Source organism: Lutjanus erythropterus, chromosome 15 (assembly GCF_056507025.1).
Source record: "Lutjanus erythropterus isolate fLutEry1 chromosome 15, fLutEry1.hap2, whole genome shotgun sequence".
Taxonomy (NCBI): domain Eukaryota; kingdom Metazoa; phylum Chordata; class Actinopteri; order Lutjaniformes; family Lutjanidae; genus Lutjanus; species Lutjanus erythropterus.
In genome coordinates, this window is record NC_139331.1 from 14,951,655 (window position 1) to 14,978,798 (window position 27,144).

At 39.9% G+C, this 27,144-nt stretch overlaps 1 protein-coding gene across 1 annotated transcript in view; it reads right to left on the bottom strand.

Moving 5' to 3' along the window:
* Positions 1–27,144, bottom strand: part of LOC146314177 (MAM domain-containing glycosylphosphatidylinositol anchor protein 2) — a 254,799-nt gene that overhangs the window by 127,096 nt on the left and 100,559 nt on the right. The window contains exon 4 of the mRNA XM_084737373.1: positions 7,042–7,238. Within this exon, the coding sequence (XP_084593499.1) occupies positions 7,042–7,238 (197 nt within the window). The remainder of the gene's footprint in view (positions 1–7,041; positions 7,239–27,144) is intronic.

Here is a 27,144-nt window from a genome sequence, read left to right on the forward strand (position 1 = left end):
GTTGCCAGGGGGCGTGCTAGATCAGTGGTTCTCAACCTGGGGGTTGAGATCCTCAAGGAAGTTGCAAGATAATTTCTGGGGGTCGCCAGATAAAGGCCAAGGCTAAGAACAACCTCATTGTGATCCTTAATTCTTTCCCCACCACTGACGAAATATCTTGTCATTTAAGACACAACGCTTCCCTGCCATTGATGAGGTATCTTGTCAATTGCCATTTTCATTGCCAGGCGATAGGGGGCACTGTGATGCTTCATCTGTCAAAAAAATTGTCACTTTAGGAAGACGAGAACTGCTGGAATGAGCAGCAGCAGAAGAAGATGGTGTTATCTAACAGTAAAACATCGGTGTTCAGCGGCAGATCTGTGGGTCAGAGAGCGTTGCGACCCGGCCACAGAGCCTGAGCACAGAGTGGAGCTGCTCACACTGCAGCCCCTGGGAGTCACGCCGCAGCCGGGTCAGATAGCACCACGATCCGGGCTCTGTGCCCAGGTTCTGTGTCTGGGAACAGAGCGGGGCTGCTCGCACTGCAGCCCCTGGGACTTGTGCCGTAGCCATGGCAGAGAGCACTCCAGCCCCAGCACTCTCAGACAGTGTTTCTGGTTGAGGGTGAGACCCACACACACCTAACCTTAGTCACACAGGTGACGGTGATGTCACACATGTAACATGAAGTGTTAAAAAAAAATCAAAACTAAAAATGTTGATATTCTGCTTTAAAAAATGCTGTTTTCTCAGCTTTTTGGCTGAAAACTAAATGAATGATGCTACAACAAAACGTTTTCTTGCGTCTGAAACTAGAAGATCGGTTCTTTCTTCTGATATACTCCATGTATATCAGAGTACATGTTCATAGAACTGAATATTCTGTGGGGGTTGAAAATCAGAGAATTTTGTCAAAAATGCTGGTGCTGGCTGGCAACTTTTTTTTTTAAAAAACACTGGCGTGGAAAGAGTTAAGCTCACTGAGTTTGGTATCGTAATTCCTGAACAGCCTTGGGCAGAAGCGGGAGGGGCGGTTGGAGGTTGTGAATATCAGCCTGATGTTTCTGGGGGGGGGGGTACAACTCAAAAATGTTGAGAACCACTGTGCTAGATGAGTATTTCTCTCACCTTGCACTATGATTTGGTAAACAAAGTCAAAGCTATAAGCTATAGGGTAGTGATACACAGCAATGTGGGGGTAGGAGTCAGAAGCTCATGCACAATGCATCCTAATACACTGCCAGCATGGTGAGCAGCATAACTCAACTTTCTCATCAATAGAACACCCACTAAGGAATTAATTGCTTCTGACTATATTTACTATCAAGACTGACTGGATATGTCTATACCAAATTTTCCCTTTAAACAGATACATTTTTTCAGGTGGCCAAAGTAGGTTTTACTGCTGACCCTGTCCATGTAGTACATTGCTTATGCTGTTACTCCTCTCTGCTTCTCTAAAGCTGGGCAGGTCGATCGCCATCCACTGTATGTAATACACCAACTATTGATAAATACCTCATACAACCCCGCTTCAAATTATTCAAGCTATTACTTTAAAATGCATGATAGCAAAGATGAAAACTGGGGAATTTTTCATGCTATCAGCAGGAAAGATGGAAAATGTGTTGACTACATGGGGGCAAAGAAAATGAGTACGGAAGCTGAACAAAAGAGCTATAGAAAAACATCATAATTGACATAAATGTGATGTGTGTGCCTCGGTGGGGTGATGAATAATATGTTACTGGCTGGGTATTTAAATGGTTACATCCTCAAAGATCTAGACAACATGCTCGAACAGAACATCACTCCGCAAGAAAGCATCATAAACATCAAAACATATCGACTTCTATACAAAGGTGAATCTGAGGAGAGATGAGAAATGGCTCCATTATACCTTCGATAATTGTGCTATTCTCTGGCAGTTTGTGGGTAGAATTATGGAGCGAGAGGTGGAGGAGAAAGTAACAGACAGCAGAAGGGACAGGTTTTCTACAATAAAAGCACAGCTCTGGGCCTCACTTAATTATGAACCTGAGTTTGAAATGCCACCACTGCATTTCTACAGTATCAGTGGGAATATAAAAAAAACATTCCGCAGACTGAAAAGGGTGCTGGGGAATGAAGCCGAAATGAAGAGTAATGGAGGGAAGAAGGTAAAGAGACGAACTTAATTCACAAATCTGCCCGGCCAGAATGAAGGCCTGGCTGCGCTCTAATGGACTCAACTTGAGCCTGTGGGCTCGATTTCGGTCAGTTATGAATTTGTAACTCAATTGTCTGAATATGTTTCAGGCAAGTTCAGACATATTGTTGAAAAAATAATGTTATTAGCTGTAAATTACTAGGAGTTTAGTCAGGAATTATTTGGGGTTGGACTCACACAAAGCTAATCTCCGGGTTTGGGTTGTGCTCAAATTTCCAGACCCAATTAAAGCTTTAATAGAGGGCAGGATGAAGGAGCGAGGGAAGGAGAAAAGAGGTATGAAGAGCAGGACGGAGAAGGGGAAGAGTGTCTGATGAGGCCCAGTTGTGCAGCTTCTTCAGCCTCCTTCTTCGCCCACTCCATTACTTCCCAGCCATCTTTCTTCATTTGGCCAAACATCAATTTCACTTCCTTTTTTTTCCCTCTCCCTCTCTGTTTCTTAAGCCTCTTTTCCTCTCTCGCGTGTCTTTTTCTCCTCCTCATAGATTTACATTCCCTCTGCTGCCCAATTCAACACACAAATCGCATTCAGCTCAATCAATTCAAAAACCTACAATTCTCTTACTGGTGACAGAACAATCTCAATCAGGTCTTTGTTGGCTGCACAAGATCCCTTTTAGAACAAAAGCTCCTCAATATTTCAAATTGTAAAGAAAATCCAACTGGTGCAGAGAACCCGATCTCTCTCTGTGTCTGTAATTCCCCAATATGCCTGTAACTATGTGAAACTGGGTTAGGGCAAATGAGTGCAACTTTTACTGTCTCATAGCGCAACAAGGGGGGATATTAGGGTTTAAGGTGGGGTTGTGACACACACACACACAAATAAAAAAACAATCCCAGTGCTACAAACTATCCCAGTACATAAAAGGCAATATTATTGTTAAACATTAAAAATAAACTTACTTGTTTTAACTTTAAAGTTAGTGTTTGGGCTGCCTTAAAATTTACGTTGGCTGAATTTGAATAGACAAGTTGAGGTAACTTCGTAATGATTCAAATCCAATAAATTCTTCTGGTCAAATAAACTTGATATTAAAACCCCAATAATCATAAATGCTGGGATTTTGTGTAAAACAGACAAAAACAGAATGCAATGATTTGCTAAAACTTTTTGACCTATATTTAACTGAATACATTACAAATACAAGATATATAATATTCAAACTGAATAACTTTATTGTTTTTCATATATGCTCATTCTGAATTCGATGCATGCAACATGTTCCAAAAAAGTTGGCACAAGAGCATGTTTACCACCTCTGATCAGAACATAAACTGTTCTTTTAACAACACTCGGTTGTTTGAAGTTTTGAGTGTGAATTTCTTTCCCATTCTTGCTTGACATAAAACTTCAAGTGCTCAACTGTCCAGGGTTTCCACTGTACTACACACATATTTAATGGGAGACAGGTCTGGACTGCGGACAGGGCGGTCTAGTACTCCAACTCTTTTACTGCGAAGCCACGCTGTTGTAACACGTGCAGAATGCAGAATATGTTGTTCCAAAACGTGTACTGCATGTCTTTCATCAATAGTGAGGCCTTAGATGTGACAGTTACCCACGATGCCATGGGCACTAACACACCCAAATTCAGAACAACCGTATATTTACAAAAAACAATAAAGTTAATCAGTTTGAACATTAAATATCTTGTCTCATTGTCATATCATCTCTATCTTATTTTTATTTTATACAACATCCCAACTTCTTTCATTTGGGGTTGTAATTCAGTTGTACATAAAAACACGTTAAGAAATCTTGAGATATTAAGTTGATTTAAATTAAAATAACTCAACTACTCACACTAACAAACATGTACTGTGTATTGTAACATTAAATAAATTATAATTTATTAACTTTTAATCAAGAAATTCAATACCAACCTTCATCATGGTTCACAGTGTTTTCATTATTTTATAACAAGCAACCACAACTTATCTAAGAAGTTTAAATAAGTTTTCTTCCAACTATAGAAAAGAGAGGTCTCAGGAGGGTATTACCTCTCAAACAATGCATTCTGAGAAATCTGCCAATATATTGATCATGTTTTATTAGAAACCTGATGTAATGCTTTGACTGGACTCTACAGTAAATTAATTTCATCATTTCAAGTCAAAAGACTTCAAGTTAGAAGAACTCATGTTTCTGAGTTCTAAAAATACATTTTTAAAGTTTAACTGACTTGAATAAATAAAACTTGTCTATTTATGTTTAGTTAATAAGAAAAAATTACTTGATTCCACAAAATCCCTGTATGATTGTTTTACACGGTGCAGTATTTCATGTTGCAACATGTCACCTTTGTAACAAGATGTGTTGTTACATTAATTAGCCACTGTGGCTTACTCATCTCTGTTGTGACAATGCAGGAGTGTGTTGTGACGGCATGTTGTTGCACATCTCGCTGAATGTCAGAAGAGGTTAATAAAGGTCATCATTTACATATTACTAGTATCTGCTTAAGGCCCGACAATATATGTAGAACATGATGCTCAATACACTGCAGTACAATGTTTTAGACTTTTGATTACTAGTAAAAATAATAAGACTGTTGTTATCAAAACAAAAATCTTTTGCTTCACTCGAACTATTGCGACTGTTAGATTAACCAACAAAAACAGCTCTTGAGCAAATAAACTCATGTCATAGCTACAAACAAATAGTGTAATACAAACCCCGTCTCATGGTGAGAGCACATTGTGTCAGAAGAACTTGATCATGTTAATAAATTCTGAACCTGCTCTGCTGCTAAAAATGTTATCTGTTTTTTCCCTTCTTTTGGTTACACACAGAAGGGTGCCACAGTTGTAACTGGTCCAGAGAGCATCTCTTAATACGGGAGAACGCTGTCTGAAAGCGCTCCAGCAAATTTAGCTCCTGATGAACACATCTTTTGCCATGCCTTCAAAGGCATATTAGGGTTGTTTCACATTCCCTATTCTGTATCAGTCTATTTATCCATTGCTTGTTGTGCACAGACGGAGGGCAAAAGGTGCATGTCTTCATGACAGCCGACATAAAGCGCCATTTAAATAAAAGTCTTCATCTCTCATGTTTGACTGGTAACAGCTATAAGCCTTGACCCTGAATGAAACAATACATCTTTCTTTGCGTCTATACTCAAGAAGAATATAAATGCAGCACTTGTGTTTTTGCTCCCATTTTTCATGAGCTGCAGTCAAAATATAAGGCTGTCTGCGTACACAAAAGGTTTATTTCTCTCACATTTCGCTCACAAATTTGTTAAAATCCATGTTAGTGAGCACTTTTCCTTTGCCAAGTTAATCCTGACAGGTGTGGCATCCAGAGATGCTGATTAAACATGATTATTGCACATGTGTCTTAGACTGGTGAGGTTTTACCCACTGAAGTACAGCTATTTTACACAGGGATACAGATACAAATATTATTTTTCCAAGGAGGGCAAAGTCATGATCTGCCCTCTTCTGCCTCTGATTGGTTTACCCTGATATTCTTACCATAGCCCTAACCAATCTCTTGTCATGCCTAAATATAACCAAAACAAAACTAACAATGGCAATCAATACTAGCCCATCAGAAGCAGAGCAGAGCAGGTCATGACTTTGCCCTCCTGGGAAAAACATTGGTATCTGTAGCCCTGTGTGAAATAGCCATAGCTCGGTGTGCCCAATAAATGTCTTTTTGCAGATTAATACTGCACATTTTGGAGTGAATTTTTATTGCGACCGGTCCAATGTTTGATCAGCATCTTGATATCTTGGTACACTCTAAAATGTGCAGTTTATCTTGGGAAAAAGCCATTTATTTGGCTATTGGGATACCATTTTTTGACAGGAGGGCAAAATCGTGACCCACCCAACTCTGCTTCTGAAAAAAAAAAAGGTACCTGTAGCTCTATGTGAAATAATAAGTTTTCAAGTTAAATCATTGGTCACTGGTGAAAAACTGAATGATTTTTTACAGATTTTTTGAAAAGTTTGATCAAACATTGCCAAGATTTTTGTTTAAAAAGTGACATTTTCATCTTCAGCTATGTATAAATAATAACCTATCGTCACTTCTGATCCTCAATAAGAAAGGCTGAAAAAACAACTTGCTAGACGCAGGTCTCAAACCCCTGCTGCCTGGACAGAAGGCCTGTGCTTAAGCCACTCATCCACCACTTTTCCTGTTCTTTTAAATGCCTTTGTTGCTATTTTTACAATGTCCTGATGCATATATCCCATAGTTGAAGCTTTAACTAATACGCCTAAGCACTTGTGATGCATGCTTGCACTATAGCAAGAAGCGCTACTTCTCTATTTTCCATTAAGAACTTCCCCCATAACTATGTTAAGCTAAGCTTTTTGTCGGCAGCACACAGCTTATATAGTTTGCTTTTAGCACATTTTATATGAAACATTAAATGCATTGAAATTATGTCTTTGTGCAGCCCATACTTCATCTACCAGTGAAATATGACTTCACAATAATCAATATTGTCTCTCCTTCAATGTACAAGTAAAGATCAAAATGACTGAAAGACATTCAGACTAATTATCACCCAATTGAAATAACTTGAAATCAACGTTGAAATCCCAGTTGGTTTTCACTGGGACACCTGTGTCATAATCACGCTGTTTGATCAGCAGCTCCATGTTCCACACCTGTCAGGTGGATGGATTAGCTTGGCAAATCAGAAGTGCTCACTAACACAGATTTTGTGAGCATAATTTGAGACAAATAAACCTTTTGTGTGCAAAGAAAACATCATAGAACTTTTACTTCAGTTCAAAAAATGACAGCAAAAACAAAAGTGTTTTTTGTTGAGTGTGCTATTCTCTTATTTGATGCTTTCATCCATATCATGTTGCCTCTGTCTTACCTGAGTGAAAAACGGCTCGTAGATCTCCACTCCCTTGTCCGAGCCCTGCGTCAGGACCTCTCTCCCGCGGTGCCAGCTGTAGCGGACGGGCGGGTTGGAATTGGCCACACAGCGCAGAAACACAGTCCTCTCGTAGTAGAACTGCTCCTTAGCTTCTCCTATACTCTGGTGCACCGTCACCACTGGGTCATCAAGGTCTGCGATAGAGGGCACAAAGACAAATGAGGGAGCCATCAATAAACACTTTTCCATGAGTCGACGAATGCGTGAAAGACTTCTTGGGTTGATCTTTCACCACAGACCACCCTTCACGCATATATTTGCCTAGCCGTGATAAAGAAGTCCGTGAAACACAAATACAATCTCCCAAGATGGCGTGTCCTCATTGTGGTTAAAGATGTGACCGAAGGGGTCAGAACTCTCATTGCATTAGGAGAGCCAGCGATCAGCATGCACACAGGGGTCGATGTGTGAGCGGAGGTGAGAAGCCCTCTGCTTGAACTACTTAAGTCAATAAGATGCAGCCCAAGGGCACATTGACTTCCCAGTCAATGAGCGAGCTGCTATGTGTTCCAAGTCACACTCCATTGAGAGCTTCAAACATGAGCGAGGATGACAAATACTGTGCACGAAATGATGTTTGATGTCCGTCACTTCAAAGAATAATGTTTGGCTGGCCTCCGCTCCGATTTAGGCACTCTGTGATTTGACACATCTGTTACTCTAACCCCATTTCCCAGCAGATCTGAGAGAAAGTTTTACCCCAACACTAGACAGTTGGTTATTTGAGAAAGCGCTTGTGGTTGATTAAATGGATTCAAAGTTAATCATCTTACCCGGCTATCGCATTAAGCCTTGGCAAATGGTGTTCATCATAGCTGTGGTGTCTTTTAGCATGCTAATACTCGTCTTTTAGATTATGTCCATTTGCACGCTCAAAGAACGTGGGGAGCTAGCTGTTTCCCTTTCATCTCCGTCCGAGATGCAATCAGTTTTTAACACGAGCGAAAAGGCAATTTAAGGGAGAGGATGAGAGAATCTAATGCAAGTTATCCTTCATGTTAAAATTCAAGCTGATAAAGGCTGACCTTTGTATATGAAGGGGGAAGTGATTGAGTGTACACTCTGAGAAATAAAGATGCTACCTAAAACCAGAAAGGGTTCCTAGGCTTGTCCCCATAGGAGAACCCCTTTTGTTTCCTGGTAGAACCTTTATAAGGATCATTAGTTAGAGCCCTTCCAAAGAGTTTTATCTAGAACCCAAAGTAAAGGATTACACCTAGAACCATCTGTGTAAGTTTCCACCCAGAATGCTCTCTGGAATTCTGTGCAGAACTTTTCAACTTTTCTGTGGGTGCCAAGAGGAACCCACCCAGGGGTCCTACTGAGAACTTTTTTGTATTCTACGGGTTTTATCTAGAACCTGCTCAGGTGGTTCTACCAAGAATCTTTTTTTATGTTCTAAGGGTTTTATCTAGAACATATTCAGGAGGCTCTATGGAAAACATTTTTATATTCAGAGGGTTTTATCTAGCACCCTCTCAGGGGGTTCTATGGAGAACCTTTTTTTTATGTTCCATGTGTTTTATCAAGAACACACCCAGGGGGTTCTGTTGAGAACATATTTTTATTCCAAGTGAACCCACAGAGGTGATTTCAACAATTCTGGAAGTCTTTTTTCTGCAAATGCAAAGTTCTTTGGATGAAAAGGGTTCTTAATGGACTCCTTGAGTCTTACAAAGAACCCGTAACAAACCCTACACACCCAGGTCTGACGGTCTGCATGTTCATGTAAGTGTGGCTCCAAGCGAAGGATCTACAGTGAAGATTTAGGCTTAAAACTAAACCCAACCTTTAGTCTGCGTGATGGTGAGCAGATAATTTTCATTTTGGGGTGAACTATCTCTTCAAGAAACAGGAGAACCTCAGCACTTCAAGAAGACCCTTTTGGGATCCTTACTTCTACGAGTGTATTAATGAGTGAGTTAGTGTATCAGTGAGTGAGCAACAAGCTGGATGATTGAGTGATTGAGAGCACCGCTGAGTGAATATGTGAGTGCGAGAGTGCAAGCAGCTTACAGTAAATGAATACCCAAATCTTTAACGATTATAAGCCTCCAGAGAAAAACTACACATGCCTTAGGTGCTATTAATGGATGAATTCATCGCTTTTAATTCGGTAGCGGTGGCCCACCCCTGGATTTGCTGAGGATCAGGTCCTAATCAAGGCGCCTGTGGGCCACGGAGCACAGCATCCAGCCTCGACGCAGCAGCCAGAGAATGCTGATTCCTCAGTTTCATTAAAGACATGTTCTGCCCTACAGCCCCTTAATCAAAATCTAGCAGCGGTCAATACTTCATCCAGGATCCATTACAGTGTCTCAGGTAAGAGCAATTACCTTTGGGGGGTTGGGGAAAAACAGGGGGAGGGGGGTGACAACGCTCCGGAGAAGACAGAGCGATTGAGGTGCCATTTTAGAGGAGCAGATTGCTCTAAGTAAATACACTGATTCATTATAGAGAGGAGGGGGAGAGTATGAATCCTACATCTTATCTCTGACTCTACCCAGCTTTCCCCTCATCTGTTTCCTGCTTCAAACAGTCAATTTACCAACTGTGGCAGAAATGGGGTGATTCATTGACAGCGCTATCTACCTTGGGATAACACGTGTCTTTGAACACCGGACCAGATAGGAGGTTGTCTTCTTTTTTCCTTGCGGTGACAAGAGTGCGAGGGTGCGTTTCTGTATGTTTGTGCATTAGGTAAGGAGCGGTTTGAGCTATTAATAGGGCCGGAATGATATGCAGAGAGGAAGTGTATGCTAGGAGCGCAAGAGATAAATATGGAAATATGGAAATGTACGCACTGGATTAAAATTTGATGAATTTCAAACAAAATTCCACCTCCACCATCAGTCTTTTCTCCCGTAAGGATGTTGTGTGTGTGTGTGTGTGTGTGTGTTCGTGTGTGTGCGTGTCACTCTTGTGCAATTAGCTTCTGAAGTCACGCTTGACTGATTGTGAAGCTTAAATCCCCGAGCCCAGAGGAAAACTGCGGTGTACAGGCCGCCTGCGCCAGAGTTGTTAGGGTTTGTAATTGCAGGTTTATGGGTTCACAGGCCGGTAAATCTGCCCATGTACAGCTAAACGCTCCAGCAAGCTAACCTTAGCATCGCTCCTGCTCACTCCCACCAACCATGACAAGTCTCAAAGCTCGAGGTTTCTCTGATATTAAGACACGGGGTTGGGGGGAGGGGGGGTAGTGGGGCGGCATGACACACGAGTGTGCAAACGCCAGACGCGTTGCATGTGTGAGTCACAGGAGGTCTCACAAGACAAGAGGAAAACAAAAGACAGGTTTATCAAAGGCAGCAAAAGCACAGACATTCTTTCTCAGGTAGAAGCACAGATACCTATGCAAAAAAAAAAATACAGTCACACTTTACTTCACAGTACACTAATAAGATATAACAAACTGTACTTTATATAACATTTGACAAAAACTTGAAATAATATTTTTAATTAGAGAGTATTAGCAGTATTAAACCCTGTGTTATACTATTATAGACTTTATTTATATAATTTATATTTATATTTAGTTTACAGTACAATTCTATTATAATGTGTCTCAAATACCTTCTAATTAAGTCTAATTTGGATCTAACAGTGGGAAACAATACACTTTAGTTTACAATACAGTTCTGTTGTTATGTGTCTCTAATTACCCTAAAGCCTAATAAAGTTCTAATAAAGAACCTAATATTTCTTGTTTTTGTCTAATTTGATACAAAGGTTAGGTTATTATGGCTTGTGACGTATCATTAGTGTACTGTTGGTGTATGGTGTCTAATTGGGTATAACTGCTGTTTAATAAAGAACATTTTAGTTCTAGTTTTTGTCTAGTTTCATACATGTAAGAGTATGCCTTGTTATGTCTTATTAGTTTACTATAAAATAAAGTGCAGCCAAGAAAATGTATATAAAAATTCAAACTACTGATTCAACTTCTTTACTGGAGTTAAAGCCAAAGTAGTTGCATTGCATGCATTCAAAGTATAAAAGTAGGAAGTCACCTACTACCTAAAGTCTATCTTTTTTTTTTTGTCTTGGTACATCTTGTTAAGTCTTGTTATGTCTTTTTTGCCTTCTTATGCCATTTATGTCTTGTTATGTCATGTGTGATATGCACTGATGGATACATCAAGGAATCATCTTTTCTACGTCTTATTGTCCCATCCATTTAGGTTGAAATCGGTCTTGATGTTGGGACGGTGGCATGCAATGATACAAGATAAAAATAACCAATGATTCCCCTCAAATGCATTAAAACTAAAGTAACAAGTCTGTTTTGAAAATGTAAGATGTAGAAAATACATATTTCCATGTTAAAATGTATGGATTAAAACTAAAAAGTACTCAAGTAAAGTACAGATACCTAAAAATTCTACTTAAGTACAGTAACAAAGTATTTGGGCTTTGTTGTTTCCCACCTCTGGGTATAACATTCAGTTCATCACTAATCATTTTATCCTCTCAAGTGAGAACATGTCAAAACAAAACCTGAGGATGTTGATATTCCTGTTTGAATATCAGAAAGCACATTTCTACTTTATAGGCCTACCAAAACATTTGTTGGACAAATAGGCACAAGTGAGTGGTTTGGATAAAAGAGAAGATGAAGATTAAAGAAGGTGCTTCATTATCACATCAAACCTTAGCTCCTTCCTTTCATGTCCCCCAACCCCCGCCCTCCCCCCAAAAAAGCAGACACCTGCATGAAAAACTCACACACATTACCTCACTCCACCTACCCACACCCACCCACACACACAGACGCCAACATCCTTGTAGAGACGCGCACACACACACGGGGCCGTCTCTTGGGTGTTAATCTAGAGTTTTTCTCTATTTTTTTCCTTGGCTTTGATGTCTTTCACTCTCTCTGCCTGATCTGCTGAAGTCACCTGGGAAGAGAACACCTATCGGGCTCCCAGGCTGTCAGCCACGAGCGACTGAGGCCCACGATTAATTTCACCTAATCACTGTCCCAGCTTGATTACCAGCGGGAGCCGCTGACCTGAATGACATTTGTGCAACGTCTTTCATGAGTAAAAACAGCCCTGTTATGTCAAAGATAAGCAATTTGCTTTTATTTTGCGCCGAGGGGACAATGACAGACAGCGGGGGACAGAGATGGGGCCATGGTCTGATAGAAACCGAAACAAAAGGAGGGAAAAGGAGGGTCGAGAGCTTGTAAAAACGTCTAATTTGCTGCTATCCAGATGCGGGGTTAATGAGGTGATGATACTGTATAGCAGCTGTCTCCTGCACTTATTCCAAATAAGGGTGACTGGCTCTCTTTGTGGGGAATTTTTTTGGTAGAAATATGGGCATGAGGCAGAGCGATTAGAGAAGTTATTACTTGGCCGTCTGCCCTGTGAAGGACCTCACCTTCAAGCCTCTTTCTTCAGAAGCCAGAGTTTAAAAGCAAATCCTAAAAAAGGTAGAGCCACCTCCACATGAAAAGGAAGCAATAAGAGTTGAATCTATTTCCCCGGCTCTTTAGACATTCTCCAACCAGATTAAATGTTTGTCTGCTCACGCGAAGAGCGAAGTTTTTTTTAAAAATATCACTGCTAACCATGTTTAAATAAAAGCCTCAGATGAAAAAACATTTAGATAATGAACAGTTTAACATGAGATACAGTGTCTGAGATACTTCCACACTGATGCATGAAGTGTGGGATTGATGTACTGTTAGAAGACCTACACTCTTAAAAATAAGGGTTTCTGAGGTCCTACCCAGAACCATTTGCTTCTGAAGAACCCTTCTATGAAGAAAGAATTTGTCAAAGGTTCTCTGTAAGACTAAAGGTTTCATTAAGAATCCATTTTATCCAAATTAACCTTTTTAGAAGAAAGAGTTCTTCAAGGATTGTTGAAACCCCTGAAGAACTCTTTCATCAAGGGTCCGTCAAGGGTTCTTTGTATCATAATGTAAAAGATTGCTTTGTAGAACCCCAGTCTGTTTTCTTGATAAAATCCGTGGAATATAAAAAGGTTCTCAATGGAACCCGCAAGAGTGTTCTAGATAAAACCTTGGAATATAAAAGGGTTCTTGATAAAACACTCATTTGTGTGATAAACAAAAACTGGTACAACCTCCTGTGTGTTCTAGATAAAACTCTTGGAATATGAATGATGCAGTTTCTGGATTGGACACCCAGAGAGGATTCTGGGTGGAACCATTACATCATAGCAAGGTTCTCTGTAGGACCTATCTCAGGGGATTCTGGGCGGAACCTTTCACAGACGGTTCGAGGTACAACCCTTTATGCAGGCTTCTAAACAGAACTCTTTGAAAGGGTTCCAAGTGGAACCCCTATAAAAAAGCTCTACCTGGAAACAAAACAGGTTCTCCCGTGGGGACAAGCTAGATAACACCTTTATTCCTAAGAGTGCAGAACTGCAAAGTATACTATGAGTAAACAGACTATATCAAAACAGACAGCACAAATAAAACATGATATAGCTACAATGCTGAACAGGGCGCTTTGACGCATTTCATGTATGTAGGTCAGAAGGTTAATAAGCTATATTGTTGATATATGACATCCGTCTCATGTGGAGGCCTCTGATGGAATATGTGAATCCAGCATGTAATTTACTGCCAGAACATTTCCTTTCCCTCCATCTCTCAACCCCCTGGCAACAGTGACCTCTATCTCACAGCTACACTCCACAATAACTAGTTGGCTGCTCGCTGTGTCTCTGTGCTGTCAGCTGTTGCTTCACACTAAAGTGTGATCCTGGTGGCGGATGGATGTGTTGGGAGGGTGGGCGAGGGCATGATGCATCTATTTCTGCAATAAGTCCACTCTGACGATGGCGCCTGTGTAACAGAGATATCTCAGTAAACTGAATATCATTCTCCAAGACATGAGATATGAGCACGAGCAGCTTCATGTGCTGTCGGGGGGATAAAGGGAGGGAGAGGAAAGAATCCAGAGAGGGACTCATTCAGTCAGTGTGTGATATGTGAATGTGGCAGCGTAACACACATCTTTATGTCCAGAAACACATAAACAGCAACAGGACACATCGTACAATAGGAAAGCTAAGTGCTTCTCACCACATTATTAAAATGGTAATGTATACAGCAATGGGGGACTATTTCTTGGCCAAGAGCAGCGACTTGCTGAGACTCTGCTGTTTGCCTGGGAGCCTCACTCTGACAGCAATGCTTTAGGAAGTCATTGCTCTCAGCCAAGAAATAGCAGGTTTGTGTCTCTGTAGACCGGCCACTTTGAAAGGGGTGTGGTAGCTGTCATTTTTTAATCTTTGCCAATCAGAGGTGTATACTTTTCTTTCAAACATAAAGGAATTTGACCAATATCCCGCCTGAACCAGTTACCAATCATTTTTAATACAGCTAAAAATCTTTCTCATAGGAATAATTGGGGGGTTCAATACTGAAAGAGCCACTACAGGCTATTGTAATTTTTTGCTCTAACCCCCGGGGTTCTCCTACAACAGAAGTGCACTCATTTTAATTTACGTTGCTGTCTGCACCAGCTCCATGCATCTTGCATCTCTACTGCATCTGACTAACTGCTTCCTAAAGCATTTATTTAGACTTCAAGCCCTTTTTTTTGACAAAACACATGTAAACACAAGATTGGTGGCCAGTAAAAAGGCAATTAATACATATTTTTACCACATTTTATAAACTAGGCAGAGCAGAGTGTGCTCCAGAGCCAAAGCGTAGGCAGCCCTCACTTTATTTTACTGGCAAGACACTGGAGTTTCTTGAACTTCCTCTGGAATGTTTATTTGTGGACAAACAGTACATTTACTGCCACAAGACAACTTCACTGCGAAACTTTGGTCACCCACACCTGGTCATGGCATCCTCTTCTTCTTTTTTCTCCCTCTCTCAGTTACATTTCACTATGCACACACACACTGCTGTACTTAATACAGTAATGCCAAAAACATGCATTGTGTTCATGGAAAAATTTAATTAGTCGCCTCTCAATTACACAATCTCCCTGTAGAGTCTATATCCCTAAGACCTCCTGTCAAGTCTAATCATCATTTATCATTTGTATTATAAATAAATATTTGAACTTCATTCTTTTGTCTCTCTTGATTGAAATAACGCCCGTTTGGAAATGTGGTCTGGAGTTTTAAGAGCTGTGGTCGAGGAGCTGTCTGAGGGAGCTGCCAGCACCAGGTACGAGCTGTCCATCACAGCTGAGAGCTCCTAAGATGATCGGCTGGTCAACATCCTCTGTGAATGATATGATCTGATGAACTGATCATCGCAGTTCTCTGGTGATTTGTCTCCATAGCATTTTGATACTTCCTTTCGGAAAATAAATATTGGTCCCACAGATCAAATCTAACAATTGTGGCTGCCACATTAGTTTGTCTGGGTGTAAAGTGAAGTTTCATGTTTTTCTGGACAGAACAACAGTGCTGTCTCCAGGGCTCTATCTGTACAGATATCACCCACATTCAATAAATAGAAATGGATTAAAATAAACACATCAGTCTATATTAAATTTTGATTTGATTTGACTGATCATCCTCCCATCCTGTCCTCTGTGCAGTTTGTACTCCCAAGTCAACTTCAGATTTCATCTGTGGGATCAACATTTATTTTCCAAAAGAAATATATCATATCACATATCAAAATGCTGTGGGGACATTAGAGCCAGTGATGTGCCATTGGGAGAAGTTTGCTTTCAAGGATTTCTGCCTCAAAGCCCTTCTTGGATAGGATTGGTGAAATAAATCCTGAAGGTTAACTTCTCCAATGTACACGATAAATCACCAAAAGAGTTGCAAAGTTAATCAGTCAGTTAATCGGATCATGATCTCCCAGGATGATAACAGACCTTGACCAGCCGATCATCTCAGTTGGGCTGCTAGCGGCTGAGATGTCTCGCTGGTACACAGCCAGCAGCTCTACAGGAGGGTCCCTGATCACTGCTCTGAAAACACGAGAACATATTTCCAAATAGACATTATTAGGATCAATTGACCACATATTGGGAATCTGCAGGGTTATTTTCTAGCCCGATAAAATGATTAAACTTAATAAATTGGCATATTAACAGTGAAAATTATAACAGTGTTAGCCTGCTAATGTTGAACCTCCCCCTTCTCCTCTGGGAAAGAAGAATTAAAAAGTGATTGGCAAATCGTTCAGGCAATGTATCGGTGAAATTTGTTTTTAATTGGCAGACAATTATGAACCTGTGATTTGTAGGGTGACCAGATCTATAGAAATATAAGACAAGCAGTATGTTTGTGTGGGACAATGTGGGACATGTTACCAATGCTGGTAGATGGTCTAAAACTTTGATACTGAAAAACTCTTGGCTCATAATATGTCTATGTTTTGTCCTCTGATTGATTCAGTAGCACATAAGGGACGATGGACATTCAGTCTCTGTTGTAGCTGTATTTACATTTCTTTGTGGTAGTTTCCATCATATTCTGCCTAAATCTGCATATCTTGTGACTTTATGGTGACTTGCAATTTTCCCTGCTGGGCGTAGAGGAGCAGAAATGGTGACAAGTTAACGTGCACTTGATCAAAAACCCTCACTTCCCTGCTGTCTTCACAGCCACTGGATAAAAGCCAGATTTTAGTTAAGTGTCTGTTCTGCAGTGGTTTGACCTTTGAAAACTAGACCCAATCAAAGCGTGGGAGGTGGGACAAAGGATAAAAATTCTGTGCAGTCTCACATAAAGTGGGCCAAATTAAAAAATGAGCGACAATTACCCCATCCATTCAAAATCTGGTATATGGAGACCAGAGCCTTCGAATGGTCATTTATGGTTTACTTTTTATACAGACTAAACAAATTACATATAAGCTATTAATTAATAAACTTCAGAGTTTGGACAACATATAGTGCAAAGCTAAGCTAGGCTAACTAGCTACTGGCTTCATTTTAACCATACAGACATGAATGATATCAATCTTCATATCTAATTCACTGCAACACAGTGAATATGTTTAATTTCCCAAACTATCCCTTTAATTTGACCAAGACACTTACAGTAATAATAATGTTATATAGGACTGGGTATTGTTTCTAAAATTATGACACCAGTGCCATTAGTACCCTTACAGTGACAGAGATACTTCATTCCATACCTTTTTCCGAAGGTTTCTCTGCAGGTATCGTTTCACTGGAGAAGTTTGAATACTATTTGGTAATGAGTTATTTACAACAATCATGATGCTGTATAAAACTGCTTTATTTAGGCACCTAGGTTAAAATGTTTTACCTAATTTGATTTAACTATGTTTTGGTTAACAAAAAAAAAATTGGTCTGGAAATTGGAAATTGGTCTGTTTACAGTATAAAAATATTTTGATATGCTTTGAATGTTTGCTTCTGTGATTTGACCTCATCATGATTGTTATGTAATAATAATAAGTATTCAGCTAAGAGATGGTGAGTCACCTTTGGAAATTTGGATGGTCATTTTTCAAATGATTTGGTGAACACATATTTGCTTTTAGAGTTTATGGTCACAGAGGTGATGCACTCAGTCCTGTGATTACTATTATGACACACACTGAAGGCGCTCACTCCATGTTTTCAATAACAATGATTAAAAATGTCACACTCAGAGCGAAAGCAATGAAAGAGAGATAACAATGTGCAAACATTGTTCTCATGCTTTTGAAAACACACCTAATTAGCTGTTTCTGTAATGAACCGAATGTCACTGGCATTTACCATTTCTAAATAAAAAAAAAAGGCAAACACTGACAAATGAATCGGTGTTTTTGCTCCGGTTGCATCAATAGAACAATAATGAATATCCAAAGCAGTGTGTCACATTAATAAAACATTGCAGGTTTATTAGGTTAGACAGCTTTGTGTGTGTGTGAATGTGTGAGTGTGTCTTGGGTGCCATTGGTTACAACTTATAACTCCCTATCCGGGCTTTAATATCAGAAGTTTAGAAGAGGAATTTAATCAGTGGGTCAGCTGCTGGGGGTGGAAATAACTGTTTTAATACACTGTAAAGGGGCAGACCTTTGAGACAGGGGCTTTATAAAGACTACTCTTTTGTCTCTGCCAGGAACACGGCGAGGGGGAGTTTGGACAAGTTGGGTTAAGGTTTGTAAAGGGCAGCACACCACCCCTGCCATGGCTGCTGTTTGGCATGCCTCTGTGGTGCTGTGTGACAAGTCCTGAATTATTCATTAAGCATTTCCACATTCCTGATTTAACTTGAACTTAAATTTCTTCTGGGGGAGGGTGGAGAAAGCTCCTTTACTCTCTCTTTCTCTATAAAATCTTCTTTTCTTGAGTTCCCCATCCCCTTACACACACACACACACACACACACACAAACACACACCCCACTTCTCTCTTTCTCTCTCAAGCCACCATATGATATGCATTGAGCATTAAGGAAATGGTAACTAACTCCCTCTCTGAGGCCACAGTCATCAGGCCTGGTTAAGCGTAATTACTGCCAATTAAAGTAGCAATGCAGAATGGAGTCAATGGAGCGATAGTGAATGATACAGCAGGCTGCACTGTTGGTAGTAGAGCAGTCTGAATGGATATACAGGACAACTGTCTTGTTACACACTAAGAAATTAAGATGTTAACTGAAGCCATAAAGGGGTCTTTGGCTTGCTCCCATAGGAGAAACCTTTTTGGATCATGGTAGAACCTTTTATAAGGGAAGAACTCCATTTAAACAGTCATAGCTAGAATCATTTGCGAATGGTTCCAAACAGAATCACCGACAAGAACTTTTTTATACTCCAAGGGTTTTATCTAGAACATACTGAGGGAGTCCTATGGGTTTTACATAGAAGACAGTGGGGGGGTTCTATGGAAGATGTTTTCATGTTCCAAGGGTTTTATCTAGAATACAGCCAGAGGGGGTCCCACCAAGAACCCTTTTATATTATGGTACAAAAAAAACCCTTGACAAACACTTGATGAAAGAGTTTTTCAAGAATTTAAACAATCCTTGAAAAACTCTTTTCTCTTAAAAGGGTCCTTCTTCTGGGTGAAAGGGTTCTCAATGGAACCCTTGATAAACCTCCAATATTCAAAAAGGGGTCTTCAGAAGGTAACGGTTCTTGGCAGAACCTCAATCCTTCAGGAAGAACCCTTGTTTCTGAGAGTGTGGTGTTGCAGGAGGAGAAAGTGGGCCTGTCCCCTCAAGCTACTGTCTGCTAATGTTTAAAAAACAAAAACGATTCAGATAATATGCAGTATGGATCTAAAAAAAACATTTTATGTGTGCTATAAACAAACCTCCAGAGCTTAAATATAGACTTTTGATTGCTCTCTTTTCCCTTGAAGTCAAATCTATGCAAATAGATGATAAGCTCAAAGAGTGGGCAACGTTTCCCTCCAGCCAGATGAAGTCATCCTGCACTTTAACTGTGCTGGTTAAACTGTTGCTTTAAGAGCTGGAGCTGTGTGCAGGAGGCTGCAGCCCACTTAGGACTGCTGCACCTCCATCTTCCTCAGTGACAGTGCTTTTCCAATTATGCTGTCTTTGGAGGAACACTGAGCGTCTGTAGGTGTGTGTGCAAGACCGATGTGTGTGCACGCGTGTGTATGTGTGTATGTGCATGCGCACGCGGACAATGTGTGTGATAAATGGAGGGGCAGACGTCAGCAGCCTCACAGCAGAGCCTGCAACCCCACACTTCCTCCCAGTGATGGAGATGAGGAAATAATGAGGCCCAATTCAGCTGTGTGTGCACGTGCCTGTGTTTGTGTTTGCGTGTGTGTGTGTTAGGGGATGAGGAGTAATGAATCTCCTCTTCATCCTCTCCCTTAGACAGTGGCGTCTGCCTCAGCCCATCTCTTCTCTAATTCATCTCCCTAGAAAACAAACAGGCCACAGAGCACTGATCTAAACAACAACGCCTAGAAAGCCGCCATTAGAGTTGGAGGCAAAGCACCAGTGACATGATGGAGTCCTTTTCTGGTTCCAGCCTAATGACCGTCTCCTTTGTTTGGTCTGGACAAAGAGCAGCTGAGGTTTGGACAGCTTTCCTTAATGATGATTTGAAAGCATTTTTCTAATGTCACAGTTCACACACAGCTCATTTTCTTCCAAATGTGATGCCTTTAACGGTATTAGCGGTATCTTCATGCAATATTAATAAAGTAACAAGTGTATCTCCGTGGCTCAGCGGAGTGTTTGGTATACGAGCTTTTCCACCTGTTGTGTTGTTGTCTCTAAGAAAATAACAAGATTTCATTCATTATTGAGCCTCCTTGTACTTGACAGCGGGCTGGCTTCCAGGTGGCTGATGCTTGTTTGGCCACTGACGTAACGTCTGATGTACGAGCTGCATTTCTTTAAAGACACTATAAAATTGGCATTTAAACAACCTGGCAAACAGTGACTCTCCAACAGTGACCTCATTCTGTACCAGCAGGCGGGATATATGTCTGACACCAAAGAAATCATACATTTATAAAGAGACCTGTCCTTCTGACCATTATTACAAATGAATGGGGTAGTTTAGGTTATTTTAAGTGGGGTTATATGAGGTACTTATCCGTAGTCAGTGTATTATAGTACGTACAGCAGATGCTGGTTGGCACGCCCCCAGTTTGAAAAAGCAGAGAGGAGTACCAGCATGGAGCTAAGCAATGTATTTCTGTGGACTGGGTCTGCAACAAAATGTATTTTAGCCACTTTAAAAAGCTACTTAAAAAAAAAAAAAAACACATTATCACCACTTTACTTTGCCATCAGACATCATTTTCTATATAACACACATAAACCAGACTCTATTGTCTAAATCATTCATTTAATCTCGCAAAACAAACCACAATTTTAACAAAATCACAACATCGCCTACTGCAATATTGAAATTGCCGGAAGGAAAATATTTGTCAAAGGCAAAATATGTATCAAAATACCATTTTAAATGGAATATCGTCATACTGCAGAGATGTTCTGTGGCCTTATTATAGAAACTTCCCTATGGTCTTGGAATTACAGAAACATGTATCCAAACTGCATTTAGGAGAAATCCTATCTTACACTCCAAACTCATCTAAACTAAAAACCGAGCATCTGTTTTTTCTTGTCCATTACAGCAGCTAGCTAGCCAGTGAAGTGAGACAGCTGTTGTCATGGATACAGGCAGTCTTGTGGGTGTTGTAAACAGATATAGACAAGACAATAGAATCTAGTTTACAGTTCTAATTAGGATATCTTAAGTTAAGATACAAGGTCTGAGATAGGATAGGACACACACATCAGTTTATGAATTGCTTCAGTTATTAGAAAATTGTATTCTTCCTATCTTGGAAACTTATTTTTCTGTAATGAGGGCCCTGGTTTACACATCATATTCTACAGACTTAAGAAAACATCTTTGTTTGGTACAGATCCCTGCAAGAATCACCATAATCTCTTTTAAATGAAAAATATCACAAATCATATCACAACTGCAATATAAGATGAAAATGCTCAGCCCAGATGGTTTGTTTGTGTTAATGTGTGACTTTGGTATTTCCAAAGGATATTTAACAGCATTCACATTAGTCACAAAATAACACAAACAAACTAACAGATCGAGGCAGTGATACACCACCGACTTCTCTGTCCAACAAAGTAAAATTACTGATTTCAGTTATGGGGTTTGGTTGGTTCGGAAACAGCAATATTTACAGCTTACATAAACAGCAGTTTCCACCAGAAAAGGCTGTTTGACAGTAAGGTAAAGCTGTGAGAATATTCTAAATCTAGTGTACACTTAGACTGATATAGGTTTTTTTTTAGGTGAACCTTTTTCAAGTGGCTAAAATACATTTTGTTGCTGACCTTGTCCACAGCAGTACATCCTTTAGCTTCCATGCTGGTACTCCTCTCTGCGTCTCCATGCTGGGGGTGTACACTGACGATTGTTAAGTACCTCATATAACAGCACATTAAATGATATTTGATTGGTTGATCTTAAAATGATAATTTTCAGCAAGGAATAAGCACATTTTATGTCTTCAATGCAGGCTTCCAGTTATCTGTATGATGTTTCATTTGATACAATCATTACAGATTCTCTTTCCTTCATCACATATCACCCTCAAAAAAAGATAAGTAAACAACTAGTTCATTTTCTTGCCTGCTTGGTCTTCTTTAGTTATACCACACAAAGCAAAGCTCTGCATGATATTTGTTTAAACAACGATTTTTCGCCTCAGATTTCAAGACTTCTATCCTCGTGAGACTTCTTCAAACAACATCATATCATTCTCAGACAGTTAGTAAATACTTTTTTTTCCTGATAAATTTCTGTTTTTTTTATAAATGAGCGGAGCTGGAGATCAATATCATCATTATTCCTCATGATTCATCCTGCATAGTCAGATCTCATAATTGGGATATTGTTGTCCACGTCCACAAATACTGGTGAAAAAAAAAGATAAAAAAATAATAACTAGCTGTCAGTATGTCATCTGTGGCCTTTCCTCTCCGGGAGAGAAAATGTTTAAAAACCAAAAACAGATAAGGACGAAATTCCACGCAAGATAATCACATTAGCATACACAGCACAAACACACTGTAGCATGTTTTAAGCTCCTGATGGGGAGAAAAACAGAGGCAGGAGATGAGGTTGACTCCACTACTCTGATTACGAGCCCCTCCCAAGAGCGAGTCCTTGAAAGAGTAATGGGCAGTCGTGAACTGGCTTTACCTCCATTAACCAAACCAGCAAACATTTACATAATGTACACATAATGTGCTGATTCATTCTGTCCTGATTCAAACAAGGCTCGGATAACTCACCGTGGCTGTATCACACCATTCATCACACCGGGTCATTTACATCCAAAAGCACTTAAGAGCCGCTGCACATATATCTTTGTCTACATACATTATGGGATCTTTTCAGAAGATTGTATAATACATCATCTCGTATCATAGGAGCACATCATTGTGAGATACCATGATGGCGTTCCTCAGCCTTTCTGGCACAGGACTCTTGAATTTAATTTTGAAGAGCGTACAATAAGCTTCAAATTGATGGTGGTAGAAGATTTATCATATATTTCACACCCGTTTGTTTTATTTTTTTATTCTTCTTACGTCTGTGTGTTTTACAGTCAACAAACATGCAGTGACCATTTTCAAAACCCCTCCCTCAAAACAGCCACAATCCAATCACGGCTCAGTTACTATGCACAACAGCTGGAATTCTCCACATGTCAAAGCAGTGTGAATAAGGCTGCAGTGAGAGCGACTCAGTATTTACAGAGTTTGAAGGGTGTTTTTTTCCCAGCCTTTCCAAAACCAAAACTAGGGCTGGCTGTGGCTCAAAACATTTCGATCCTGGTACCTTGGCTTGGATTACATTCCACATTATGGCACCATTACTCACTTGAAAGGAGCAGGAGCAGCTGGAGAAACTGCTTTTGCTATTTTTTTTTTACTAGTAATAACATAACTAACATGAAAACAATGACGGAATATACAGTATGTACAATATTGGACTATATAAAAAATATTGTATTCAAATTTGTTATCAAATCACACGGCATTTTTCAACTAACTGAGCCCCACCAAAAACTACATGAGCAAAACTGAAAGCAATGAATTAAACAGTGTGTTTATCTGCTCTAACATAAGATGAAAGCATTAGCCTCTCTGGCTAACTAGCTTACCGCCTACAGTTGTAAATGAGGGCTACCTCCAAGACCATGGAGCTTAACATTAGAGAACTACTAAACTAAAATGACTTTGCGGGCTTACGAGTTATGTAAAAAAAAGCCCCATTCACAATGAGCACATAAACTATTTTAGTATTTCAGTGTGGGTGCTATCATCAGTTATGATAGCGCGTCTTTACGCTGCAGAAACCCAAGCAACCAACTCATGTAGACAAGGCTGGTTCAGATAGTTAGGTAGTAGTGATGCATGGACTGCGGTTACAACCACGGCACTGCAGTTAATCCACCAATCAGGCGGGCTGGGTCATAAAAATGAACATTTTGGTTAATAGCGGGTGGGAAATAGTATGTATTTCCCCTTTAAGAGAGACACCGTGTTTGCATTTAGAAACAATGAATAGCAGCCCAACTCCATAGATTATTAAATTCGGTTTCCTCTGAATAGTTTCATCTGTTCTGTGAAGTTTATAACTCCAGTGTTTAGTTTTACTACTTAAAATGTCCTGCGACATGATACACTGAAACAAAAATAACTGAAAACCACCTCTCTAAACATTAAAATAAAGACAACACTCAATACTCAATACGACACCCAATAAAGAAATCACCTTGACAGCTCGCGCTTGTCAACATAATTTAAAAGGTAATATAGCCCACAGAGACCGGCAGATGTGTGTGAGAAAATAATACTTTGGGTTAGTGGAGGGTAAGGGTGCATGATATAGAAAAAAAAATCATATTGTGATTAATTTGAAAGAAAGAGCAATTTCATTATGATTCACAATTTGTGGGAAAAGTAATTTTTGCAACACAATTTTAATTTTGATTGAAAAAAAACCCTATTAAAATCATGACAATGTAACATTTGTTTGAGTCTGTATAAAACACACGTTTACATCTGAGGAACAAGATTTGTAGGCCAGGACATCTCTGCAGCACTTCAGTACTTCATTACGATGCTGTTTTGTCTTGCGTTTTTACTTATTTTCCTTAATGCATTATTGCACTTTGCCATATTGTGATTTTCAATTAATTGCGCAGCCATAGTGGCAGATGGATGACTTATGCATGCATGCAGATTCAGATGCATTCAGTACTATTAGGTAGCTTTTCCTGAAATCAAGGACCAATAGGTGGACCATCTGTTTTTTGTTTTTTTTTTCATCCATGAAACTTTCAAAATAAAAGCTTTATGTGAGTTGAAGACAGTCCAGCAGTTAATAATTCTGTCTTCCTTCAATCTAAGTCATAAGTCAACCTATTGAACCTGCTTCCAGCACCTGCTTCATCCCTCCAATCAATAGGCTCTCCTGAGATCACCATCCCACACACTTCTCTCTGCATATACCCAAATACAGTGAATTAGTCACGTTAAATGAGCTTCTCCAGGGCAAAGTGCAAATATAAGTAATGAGGGGATGCAGGAGTTAATGGGAACTGAATAAGCCTCAGTCAAAAGTTGATTCTTATCATCATGCTGTGTTTCTCTGAGACATTTTTTTTCTCCAAAACGCTGTGTCTTGCTTTCTCTTGCTCGGCACACACATTTGCTCAGGCACCTTGCAGCAGGGCAGCACGAATTGGACACCTGATGAGATAGGAAGCGCCAGTTATACTGACCGACTGGATAAAGCAAAGCCAGCATGGCTGCTAAACAAACACCATCAGCTGCTGTTTGGTCTCTGAGCTCCTTCATGAACTCCACCGATGGAAGGCAAACATAAAGCACACACACTTCCCCAAGTCGGCCTCACACCACATGCTGCTGCACAGCGTTGCACAGCTGAGGAGGCGTATGCCAAGACAAGTTAAGCCTCTGACATGTGTGTGTGAGTCAGGACCTCACCGGTGGAGAGTGTGTTCATGCATAAGCATGTGCTTGAACCCAATGGGCAGCCTCTATTTTTGTTTCCTCTCGCACGCATGAGCACACAAAGAAATGGACACACACATTCACACGTCTCGAAACGAGATGAACGGCGCTGTGGCCAAAAAAAAAAAAAAAAAGATTCAAGCTCAGACTCAGACAAACACACACAAACACACGGCATCCTCATTAAAATTCTCTGGCTTGTGCAGCAGCAGTGTGGAGTAAGGGCTGTGTAAGTCCTTCCAGAGATAACACAGAGAAAGCAGACTATTGTCTTATTCTAATCCGTCTTTTGAAGGAATGTAGTGAGAAATATCAGGGAAGAGTGAAGATGTGTGTGAAAAGCTCCAGTAAGATGATATCCACAGTCCAGCGGCTTGTTTCTCACAATATATGCACCACTTGATTTGTGCTATTTCACAGCTACTGACAAACTGGCACCGGCTGACTGGGCAGACAACATTAATATCATCTTCCCTGCATTAGCATATGGACAAACAGTGAAAAGTGCTTTTTCTTTCCTGAAAACTTGGCAGATTTTTTTTTTCTTTTCTTCTCTGCACTGCATCTCTGTGTTCTCAATTTATTCTATTTTACCAGGCTCGTTCAGACCGTTTTAAAGTGAGTTTTAAAGTGGTCCTTTATCACGACCTGTGCAGTAAATGCTGACCTGGACTGAGCAGGTTTAAGGCACAGCAATTCGTTTTCCATTTGTCCATCAGCTGAAATCATTCTCTTTCACTCTCTCATGGTTTAATTTGACAACCAGTGTACTTGGCAACCAATAATTGACTTAAAAACAGTATTGTTTATCAGCAGGAAGGAAGTGGATTCATTCAGCAGATTAACAACTAACAATTGCTTCTAGTATCGATGAACATGTCAATCATTTTTTTTAATTACAAAAGCATTTAGTCCATAAATTGTTAGAAAAATGCCCATTGCGGTTTCCCAAGCCCTATGTGTTGTCTTTAAATTGCTTGTTTTGACCAACAAACACATTCAAATAATGAATAAGAGAAAATCCTCTTGAGCCTTCTGGAACCAGAAAATGTGCAGAGAAAGAATGTCCTTGATTGCCAAATGACTTAAAGCTTTAATATGTAACATTTCTGCATTAAAATGTCTCATGACACTAGACCTATGTTATATATTTTGTTGAGTTGTGTACTTATATTATCCCAAATAGTTCCAGCAGTGGCTGATCGGAAAATGCTGCAGCTTAAAATGCTGGTGTCAGTATCTGCGATCCGGCAGCTTTGTGTATGTTATTGTCTACTCCAGGATGGCAAAGTCATGTTCTTTTTTGGCATTCTTTCCCATATGTATATTTTAAAAAGAGTTAACATAAATCAAGCCATGCAACAATGATATCATGTCACTTCCACACAGGTTTAATAGTATACTAACTACTTTTTTTAAAAGCACTAGTAGTTGATTGGTGTACAGTATCGGACAAAATGCAAAGTCAAGTCAAGATAGCAGTGTATTTCCTGCTAGCTTTAACAAGCTTCTTGCCAGTTGCTGGAACTT